The following is an 11,327-nucleotide window of genomic DNA, read 5'->3' on the forward strand; positions in this document are numbered from 1 at the left end:
AAAACAAATTAGGAAGGTAAACACACAGAAAGCCCAGCGAGGACATAGCATGCTCAATGGTCATGGAATGTTGCCTGTCTTTGAGGAAAAAACAATGTGCATATCACATCTGTTAAAAAAGAATGGCTGGAATGTATTACGGCAGTAACAACACAAACATTTGAATGTATGACGGCATCAGAAAAGTGACGTACAGAAGTAGTTCGCTGCTGACTGCTAAATTCTGATATCCTGCCATGGTACTCTTTGAGGTACAAAGACAGGCAGTGCCAGGGTGGATCTACACAGAGGGGGAAAACCCCGTTATAAATAAGTCAGAAATTAATTCGTTATAACAAAAGAAAAAAAGTTATGTGAAAATTGCATAGAAATTTTATTTTGCTCTCTGGCGCTTTCTGGTGTTGCATGTTTATAATACATCCAAAGCTTTTTTCTTTTTCTTTTTTTACTAATGTAGCTGAGTTCCCAGAGTGAAAAGTAGGCACAAACATTGTCCTTGCTTTCGATCCATATTATATCATGGCAGGCATAAATTTATTTTGGATATTTTAACTGATGAAGAGAGACATTTTCAATACTGTTCCAAATGTATTTTATTGTCTTACAGGACAAAGTGGATCTTGGCGAGTTGATGTTTTCACTTTGCTATCTTCCAACTGCTGGTAGACTAACTATTACTATAATAAAAGCTAGAAATTTGAAGGCCATGGACATAACAGGAGCATCAGGTAGGAATGTTTTTTCATTCCAGTTTTAATGTACTATTTAGAAAGTAATCATACAAGTTTAGCATATGCCCATCCTAGCATACTCTTTCCTTTGCAGTAGTTTGTTAGAGGGGGAAAGTACACCTGGTCCTGAACCATTTCATCAGTATTTTTCTGTACTGAGGTAGTGGAATATCCTAGAGGCACATTCCTTGCAAAAATGTGCAAGGGGTCTGCAGTGATCCTCTTTTAAAACATTGTCAGCAGTACTTTGTTACACAATTAATCAAAAGTATAGCCAGGCATCAGGGATAAAATAACTCTGCAGAGTAGAAATACATCCCAAACCAACCTGAAATTGCAGGTAAGACACGCTCTCCACCCAATACCAAACTACATGGCTGTTTTAACTGGGGTAGAAAAATCACCCCAGTTTATTTCCAATGCTTCTTGCAAGCAGTTGAGTTGGAGGGGCCACACACTGTCATCATATGTACTGAAGAAGGGGAAAACTGTGATTCTGCCATCCACTTTGCACCATGATACGGTGGTCAACAGAGGGCAGAAAAACTAGACGTCATCCTGCAGTACAGTGCCACTACTGGTTTTGATCATCTCATTTTGGGTTGTAGGTGTGGCATATTTTATTGCATATTTCTAGTCCTTTAACAAATTCTGTATTTCAAATCAACCCTAGTTTTTAAATGGAGATCCTATTGGGGTATAAATCTTCCCCCATGAATGATTAGTGTCATCTAAGACACAACGGAGAGCGAGGTTATTAACTGTAGAACATTACTTTTATTTAAAATACAGATGACAAGATTATAAGGAAAAGGTATCAGAGAAACAAATTTGGTGCGTTATTGCTTAAAACTTGTGATTATTTTGAAATAAACCAGTATGTTTGTTATGTCCTTCACACAGATCCGTACGTGAAGGTTTCACTAATGTGTGAAGGGAGACGATTGAAGAAGAGGAAGACGTCCACTAAGAGGAACACCCTTAATCCTGTTTATAATGAAGCCATAGTCTTTGATGTCCCTCCAGAAAACATTGACCAAATTAACTTGTTTATAGCCGTTATGGATTATGACCGGTGAGATATCTGGACATCTCTTCAGACTAGTGACCTAATTGAATCAAATGACAGTAGTTGGTTTTGTCTTCTCACTGAGACCTCTTTAAACTGCCAGAGAGGAGAAACAAGATCTCCCTTTGACAAAAGAGCTGGGGATGAATGAATGGCAGCAGGGAAATGGATTTGGGTGGACTTAGAATGAGTGATGGACAGAGAGTGTAGGCAGTGCCGGATTTACGTATAAGCTTATAGCTTAGTGCCCCACTTTCTTGGGGGCCCCCCAAAAAAATTAAAGGAAAAAAACACTTTGATGTACATTTCCAAAATATAATATACTTCTTCTTAATTGTATTTCAGTTCAACAATTACTTTGATAAAATACATATTTTGTTATGTGCAAATGGCTTTAGATACCTATTAGGGCCATAAATTAGCATATAGCATATATTCAACACAAAAAACATCAACAATTTGTTGTTGACAAAGGACAGCTGGACATATAAAGGGCCCCATTACCTTCAGTAGCTTAGGGCCTCATCAAAGCTAAATCCGGCCCTGAGTGTAGGTTGGGAAAAGACCGTGTGGCTGTGAAAGTTAGAGAGAACAAAGAAGATGTGGGATGAGGGAGATATTAAATTATATATTTAAAAGAATTAGGATAGTTTAAGATAGCCATGCTAAGTTGGGAAACTGGAACTGTTCAGATTCTGTATATAAAGACTGCTTGTTCCGCATGTTATGTTCCTTAAATCACATCTGGGTGGATTCCCAGATAAATATGTTTCATCCCATGCATTTGGTGTATGTGTAACTTGAGGTAATATAAGCCAGTAGGTGATGGCAGCAGGTATTTTGAGAGAGATCTGGACTCAGTAGAGCAGCTGTGGAACTGACTTTAGTGACCATTTGGAGGTAGACCCTTGTGAGGGACTGCCGGGAGTGTCACACTCCCCAACTCCTCTTTTACTGGAGTGCTTAAAAATATTGGAGTTACGGACCAGTTAAAATAGGTGATAGCCTAAGAACTTGTACACATCATAGGCTGTACTCTGGATCTGCTCATTGGTGAGATTTCCAAGGCTTTGTGAACTGGAAAATCAGTTAACATTGGGCAAGTCATCTTTCTCCTCCTTTGCCTCAGTTTGTGTGTGCTTTTTGCCTCATGTGATGGGGAACCTTCCTGGTAGGCTGGAGGTATGATATCTTTAATGGCACCTCCAGGCTAGGGATACCCAGAACCCAGTATAGATCTAGGTGCAGTAGCAAGGGAGAGGTGTAGGCTAGCACACACATAATATTCCTTTCTGGCTTCACCCAACAGAAGCTGCTTTGGTGGGTCCACACTGCCAACATGTTCCCTAGAATTAGTGAAAATGTTGCGAGTATGAACAGTAAATGGGACTTTTAAAATGTCATTATACCTTTACATGGGTCTCCGCCTGCTCTAATTTATATACAAGAAGTAAACTTCCATTCCCTGAAGACCAAAATACACATGCCCCTAAATAGGTATATGCCTCTCACGTGAAGGTTTTTTTAAAACAACAACAACTGTAAATTGCATCAGCTAAGGGAGGTTGATAATTAATGGGATCAGAACAAACAGGGGTGTGGGTGTGTTTATTTAACCCTTTCCTCCCCTGCTATGGAGTGAGGAATTTTCTGTGCAAATTTCCTCTTCATGCTTGCTCAGATCCCATTAGCATTAAGTGCAAAAAGATACATTTAAAGCCATGTCAACTTGAGTCCTTAGATGTGTTTCCAAATGCTCACCCTTGCTCAGAGAGGGTTTGAATTACACGGTTCCTGGATGTGAAATTTTAAGAAATAAATATTATTGAACATTTTCACAGTGTAGGTCACAATGAGGTCATTGGAGTCTGTCAAGTAGGCAACGATGCGGAAAGCCTTGGGCGAGACCACTGGAACGAAATGCTCTCCTACCCTCGGAAGCCCATCGCTCACTGGCATTTGCTTGCAGAGGTAAGACTCCTTCGCCTGACACACTGCCTTTTCTATTATGCTAGAAGCTCTTAAAATGACCCTAGTGCTGGAGAAAACACATTTCCCCCCCCTCTTCAAACAAGAATCCATATGCTTAGACTAAATCCTTTTAAGACACATCGGAATCCGGAAGCTTAAAGCAAGACTGATGTAGAGATCAAGCGAAATCTGATCCTGAGAGATTTTATTTTTAGTGCAATGTGAAAATACTTCCAACTTAAAGGTAAATCCATATATCATGCATATGTGGATTTTTATAATATCTAAAACTTTGGGTACATACACTAGTACATCCTTGTGTACTGGATTACGTCTGTCTTTTACAGATGGTGGTGTCCACTGGATTACACATATGAAGAAACCACTAACAGGGTTTATGGTTATGTTTATATACAAGACAGAAATAATGATTTATTATCTGGTAATAATGTAAGTCCACAGCAGTGTCCAGAGGGATCTCAAATTATGTTGGAATTAAAAATGTCCTCAGAGTTCAGGACATGCAGTCGAAAGCTCTCCTCAAGTTACAATTAGATTCCTGTGTTTCTTTTGTCTTCATTTAGGGCCCTATTCCACAGAAATGTTATGCGGGCCTTCTGCGCATGGATGGCTGCCGAAGAGGCTTCCTCACTCTTTTAACCTATTCAGCAGAAATTTGGCATTCCTGTTGAACCCTTTCTTAGCCATTTTCTCAGGGGCCATTCCGCAGAGTGTCCAAAGGGGTAAAGACATCCCTTCAATTCCATTATTTAACCCTCACCCGCTTTCCCAACCCCAGAATACATTAATCTCAAACCACAAGATGCAAAACTTCTGTTTGTTAGATGGAAATGTACTTTTGTTTCTGAAGCTTTCTGTAGTTTTGATTCTAACATAGATACCCATGTCTATCTGTAACACCCATATTGTCATCTATACTCCTTAAATGAATTGCATTGTTAGTCGTGTTGTTTCAACCCACATAATGCATTTTTTGAGATGCATGGAAAATAAAACATTTTATTATGATAAGTATTGTCATAGGTGGAAAAAAATGGAATTCATTTGTTTTACATACCTAACCCCACTTTATATACCTAACCCCATTAGGTCAGTGGTCAAACTATTAGTAGACAGTTTTTGTTTTCATAATGTATGGATTAAAATACAATAGTGATACGGAAGTTCCAGTAAGTTGTGTGTCATATCCCTTTTAACCATCAGTGACAACTGTCCCCACAAAACCGAGAGAGCAGTACTGTGCCTTTGTGATTGACTGCACCATAGATTTAAAAAATAACACAGGGGCTTACTACACTACCCAAAACCGAAAGAGAACGTGTCTCAAGGTTCTGAAGAAATATATAATTGTGTGTTTGTGTGTCTTATTAATTTTAAAATGTAGTTGTACAGTAGGAAAAAATAAGGGGGGAAATCATTAAAGTACAATTGAACAAAGACAGATCTCATATCATTTTTTCTGTAGAACAAGATAGATAGATGAGGTATAAGACCAGGATGCAGAATTCAGAAGAAAAACAGGAACCTTCACAGACTCTTTCCAAAAATCAGGATCATGTGGAGCAGAGGGCTGGAACCCTTTGGAGGTGGAATTACTAAAAGTCAGAAATGGAAACCACACATTTGTAAACACGTCCGGTGTAGCTTGGCCTTTGGGCACATTTCAGAACAGCCCAACGTGTTTTGGCCAATGACTGTTTAAAGGTCTTCTTCAAGGGCTACAAAAACATAATAATACACCACATGAATAAAAAATGGAGTGCATATTGAAGCTAGAGACTTTGGTGACACGTGGGCTTAAAGAAGTATTGGGTTTCCTTCCACACTTGGAGACGTGCCCCTGGGGTTGTTGTTGTTTTTTTGCACTGTCATGTTTAGAAATGAAAGTCCTTGATATTTTTATCACAAATTAACAACACCTGTGTGTGATTCATTAGAAAATACGCCATTTGCTGCCTTCAGACAACAATTCCAGTTGCCAGTTAATGTGAGCAGAGATATGGGCAGGCCATTTGTCAATTTAAGTAAGTATACATAGGCTCATACGCAATTTGTATATGTTCTTACAGCCCCTGAAGAAGTCGTCACTTGTTGTGCGGAACCTATGGCCCTCCAGGTGTTACTGAACCAGAACTCCCATCAGCCCCGGCAAGCACGGGCAATGGCTAGGCATGATGGGGGTTGTAGTTCAACAGCATCTGGAAGGCCAAAGGTTCTCCATACCTTTGTAGGCCGAAAACACTTTGGGCTGTTGCGAAAATAAAATCCATACATTTCTTCAACGTCTTGAGAAACACTCTCTTTTGGTTTTGGGTTCATTTTGGATTCTCTCCACTTTTTGCATTTCTTTTTCACTACAGTACAACAAAACTACAAGCTACTCCCACCCATAGCATTTTGAGAATTTGGGTCTTGTGGAATGAGTCATGCACTGAGTAGTTTTGACAATTGGAAACCACCCAAGTACAATTAAAGAAACAAATATAAGAGTTAGATTAAAAAGAATAGATAACAATATTAGGCCTATTCTAGTGATTTAAAAACATTTGGTGAGAAAGCCTGTGGACTTCACTCTTCTCCAGGCACACGTTCAAATTGAAAGCAAATAAAGTAGGTTTGTGGTACGGCCAGACTTGTTGATTTTATGACATGGTAGTCTTTTAGCAAGTTTTGCTATTTAGATTACAATTTGTTTGGCCTAATTCCAATTTGTTATATTTGCTTTGCAGCTCTGATCCTAAATGGTTTGAAAAATCTGATCCCCCGGTCATCTCCCTTTGGGGAAGGCCGAATAAACTGTAGTCCAATTAGCAAATCTTGGAGAGAGACTTTCAACACAGCAGCAACACCTCATCTGGAGAAAAACAAACAAACAAACAAACAAACCACTAAAGCACTTTTTACATGGTATGCGGAGATTGTTATAAACCAAAATGTGAAATGACTATCACACCCTTCATGGAAAATACGTAGACCAATATATCTTTGTTACCTTTCTTGAGGGTGAGGAGTTGGGTATTTTTGTCAATCTGAAAAGTCAGTGCATAGAATGTTCGATATTAATAATGGGCATCACTAAGTAAAAAAGAAAAATCAAAAATACAATTGTAAGCCACAGTCATTCTGCTATCGGGAGCACTGTCTAGTAATTAAAAAACTTAGATGAAACATTTATATTCTGTTTGTGAATCCATATTAAGTTGTCAAATAACTGTTCCAAGTTTGTAGAATAAATCATTTCCATAACTATCACTTAATCTTGTCCTGCTAACCATATATACTTCAAGTTGGCATCTGCAATGTATTATTATTTAAATCTTGCATAGTAATATAATAGAATTCGGATTTTGGGGTTGGGTTCAATTCGGCCTTCCTTTTCAGATTGGACCAAAACAGTCCTGGGATGTTGGGGATCCGGGGATCTGTATGTTTCTTGCTTTCTGGCATGGGTACAACTGTGCGTGCTCACAAAAGCATCCAAGTCTGAAACATGAATTACTCCAAGCCTTTCCTATCACCTACTGTTGCCTTGTTTTCTTTGGTAAAAATGCCAACAGCAGAAGAGTTTGTAGCTCTTTCCTAGCCCACTACCTTCCTGATGGTATCATGAGGATTTCCACACAGCACACGTGAAGCCGCATACTCCAAATTAGTACATTTTAATGAAGCCCCTTCTAAAACAGGAATAGTTAAGAACAATAAAAGCAGTAAGATTTGCAAATTAATTTTACTCCCATCGTTTCCTCTAGCTATATATTTTTTCCTGATAAGAGAAGAAAATAATGGCAATTATAGAAAATTCATAGTTTCCAATATGATACTGGACAAGGTTCAAAGTTCTTGCATGCACAGAATGAGGACTGATCACAGAATGGGACTTTCCCCCTTCTCCTCACCCCCATGGACATCCTAAATTTGCTCTGGAGGATTGAGGAACCTCCAGAACAATATTAGGGCACAGGGGAGGAGATGGGGGGCAGTCCCACTGTGTGAGCTGGCCTCATTCCCCACATGTCTACCCCACTTAGCACCACCTTGAATTCCACCCATTGGATGGAATTAGATATCTATGCAATTGGTTCCTTTTACAGCAGGCCATATGAAATACAGAAACTGTAACGGATTATGCTGAAATGCATTGCAATTTAAAGCAAACTAAAGGAGCATTTTTTGTTATGCCATATTCAGGCGCAGTATCTAGGATCATAAGTCACAGATACATTTTTTAAAAGATGAATTCATGCATCACGTAGCCCCCTCATAGCCCTCAAGTACAGAACAGACTATATCCATCCTGTGACAGTTTCACATATATGGAATGGGTCTGTGTATCATTTACGTATAGGTGTTTGCTTTTTTTTAAGGGAACCCTAATAAATATACATGTGCTTACAAGGTAGTCTGATGGCTTCTTTCTTTCTTTTTTAACATTTTACAGCTCCTGAGAGCAGGAAGCAAGTCCCTCGTGGCCACACAGGTAAAAATGTTTACACAGAAAAAGATAGCTGGGGGCAGCCAACTTTTTCTATGTACAACTCCCCAGGAAGGGACTGCATGGTATGGTGTACAGTCACTTCTTGGGAGCATTTTTAAAGACTTTTTAACCTGCACAGCCACAGTGGACTAAATAGCTGATCAAAGCAGCTGTAAAAGGTTTAAAAAGAAAGAAGGCAGCCCTCAGACCATCTCGTAAGAACTGTTGCCATATCCAGGTGTGTATCAGTTTGTAGATTATGTGGACAATTACATATATCTACATTCTAATCGACACAAGGGCTGGGGGGGGGGTTATGGAATGGTTAGGTTTGCTTTTAAAAATCCATAGCGAATAAAGTTCCTCTCACCTTCCTGCTCCACCATTTTTGATGAACATCTCATTTTGGGAATTTTCTGGCTCCCTCTGCTGCTACATGTCAAATTCCCAGGTGAAAATACAGAACGCTTCTCCCCGTTGGGATTACTTGAGAGGTATATTCATTGTTCTTTGCAGAAGTATTAACTGAATGTGAGGACTATAGTCACAGAATTAAGCTGCACGGAGTGTCCCATAATAATTAGCATTGGTAAATATTACTTGAGCTTGTCCTCACACCTGAGATCTCAGCCTACTTCCATGTTAAATTTAACGTTGACATTAACCATGGAAGGGTTTGGGACCCAAGACAGGAGTTCAGCCTTCAAATCCTTTTTTTTCCATTTGCAGTGAGCATGCATAAAAGTCCTTAAAAGAGGGATGAATCATGCCATCATTGAAAGCACTGGAGATTATAGCAGTACTTCTGAAATATTAGAGGGTAGGGAGAGACGGCAAGCCTACCTAAACTGCAGGAAACCAGGCTAAAGGAATCAGTGGGATACTTATTTTGGAGCTATCTTTTTCTCAGTGCTCAGTATTCAGGAACACTTAGAAGTACAGCCTTTTTAATATATATATATTATGGCTAATGAATGGGGAAGGGAGAAAAGTTAAAAGTAGGCATAACTTAAATTGGACCAAAGCAGCCAGAAACGTCCTGAGTTATCACAGTGTTCTTTCGTTCTGTCAAGAGCAATGTACTATAAAATGACTGTACCTCAGAGTAAAATTGGAAAAATAATGGCAGTGGTATTCATAAGGAAAGAATTCTGCCATACAGTCCATTTTTTTTTAAAAAAAATAGCTGCTTCTGTGAAAAACCACAACAGAATAATACTACATACAAAAAAAAAAGGGAAAGGGAGAGCATTAACGTCTACTCTACTTTTGTTCCCCCCGTCATTAATAGTTGCTTCCTTCTTCATAATTGTGTTTTATAGTGCACACACACACAAAAAACAGTTGAAAGAAATAAGATGTGCCAAACTGAGGTGTGATATTAATGGAACTATGCATTCCGTGTGGTATATCTTCAAGCATTGCATTAAAAGGTTGTTTCTAATACAGTGGGTTGGGCAAGGAACTGCAGCTGGAAGCAAGCCTGGGTCCTGCAATTCTCTCAAAGGGCCTCCATCTCCATGAAGGGAAATGAACTGTGTACATCTAAAGGACTGTGATGGGGCCGCACTCAAGAAGGATGGGCAACACGGATGCACACCTCCACTGCTAAATAAGCTAACAAAAACGACGCAGACAAGGCACGTATAGAAGATGGACTGTAAGCATCCGGGCTCTTTTTTTCCTCTGTTTGTTTTCCATTGCCTCACTGTTTCTGTTTTCCTTTGGCCGCTGCAGAGTGAATACAGGTGGCTAACAAATGGAAACACGCCACGGTGTGCTTGTAGCTGCTTGGAAAGCTGGCTGGCTTTCTCATCTTGCCAGATCAGGAGGCCTGTACCACCACACCTGATCTGAGGAGGAGGGAGTGGTAGAAACCATTGTGACGACAGCGCTCCTCAGGCATTCTGCATAGTCGTGATGCACACACTTTGCTTCATCACTTTCCACATGATGATTTAAACAAGTGGGGAACCTCCATGGATAGAAGTAACTACCTGGCTCATAAATACAACATCCAATTCACCTTTGTGTGAACCACTAAAGAGGGCTGATGTGGGAGGGTGAAACACAGCTAGCTTACTAAGTGGTTACAAGCACACCAGGATGCAAATCAGTGATGGGGAGCCCTCAGCCTTCCAGATGATGTTGGGTGCCCAACTTCCATCATGCTCAAGGATTGTGGGAGTTGTAGTTCAGCAAAATCTGGAGGGCCTCGGGTTCTCCACCCCTGGTGCCCAGGCACGTGACTTGGTAAACAGTAATTTGTATTCACCGATAATTATCTCTCAAATTTGCAATGTTTTGTTTGGTTGCATGCTGGATAGTCCTCCTCATTTTTTTTTTCTTCTTATTTTAGGCTCATCACGAAAGTATGTAAAGAGATCTGTTGTATTTAAATATGACTTTGCTTGGATGACACACAGACATTGTACTATACTTTTAATATTTGTTGTTCAATGAGTAGTCCTGGTACATCTATGTTCAGTGTCTAATTTGGAGCGTAAACCCACATCCTTGTCAAGGCTTTGTTAGTTTGGTGGACTTTTTTTCTCTTCGTTCAGTAGAGGTAATGCATGATTGATTTGCAGTAACAGTTTGAGGGGCGAAATAAATTTAACATTTCTTAATTTTATAAAAAAAAAGTATAACGTTCTTATAAACACAAGTAAAATGTACTGTGGTTTCATTTATATAGATCTAGTCTGTACGAATTATTTTGTTCTTAATAAAATGACGTAAGAAATTGTGCTATTGTAATTTATGCCTATTTTGTATTTATATATTAAAGTTGAAGTGAATGTTTAAACAGCCCACATTCGGTGCTTTAAAAGTGTTTTAATTCCATGTTCCCTGATAGCAACCTGTGGAGTAATTTTCTCCGAATCAAAGCCATAAATTAAGGCTGGAAGCAAAATAAGCAAGTACCATATGCAACAAGGAGAGGACAATGCAACAGATACATTGTTTGGGTTCCCTGTTGGAATGGAAATCTGCAGGATAAAACACAGTTTCTGAAGAGTTAAGTATTATTTCCTTAAGCACCACTGAGCAATTTAAG

At 39.3% G+C, this 11,327-nt stretch overlaps 1 protein-coding gene across 5 annotated transcripts in view; it reads left to right on the top strand.

The window, feature by feature from the left end:
- Positions 1-11,026, top strand: part of SYT9 (synaptotagmin 9) — a 90,282-nt gene extending 79,256 nt beyond the window's left edge. The window contains exons 4-8 of one of the 5 annotated variants that reach the window (XR_013988114.1): positions 608-728; positions 1,635-1,806; positions 3,642-3,771; positions 4,356-6,699; positions 9,716-11,026. Coding sequence is in view for 3 of the 5 variants with exons in the window: in XM_081012114.1 (XP_080868240.1) it covers positions 608-728; positions 1,635-1,806; positions 3,642-3,771; positions 4,356-4,463 (531 nt within the window). In the remaining 2 variants the exon portion in view is untranslated. Of the gene's footprint in view, positions 1-607; positions 729-1,634; positions 1,807-3,641; positions 3,772-4,355 lie in introns of all 5 variants that reach the window. The other 4 variants (XR_013988115.1, XM_081012114.1, XM_081012113.1 and 1 more) reach the window with 4 other exon arrangements.
- Positions 11,027-11,327: the final 301 nt, after the last annotated feature.

Source organism: Podarcis pityusensis (genome assembly GCF_964106645.2).
Source record: "Podarcis pityusensis genome assembly, chromosome: 1".
Taxonomy (NCBI): Eukaryota; Metazoa; Chordata; class Lepidosauria; order Squamata; family Lacertidae; genus Podarcis; species Podarcis pityusensis.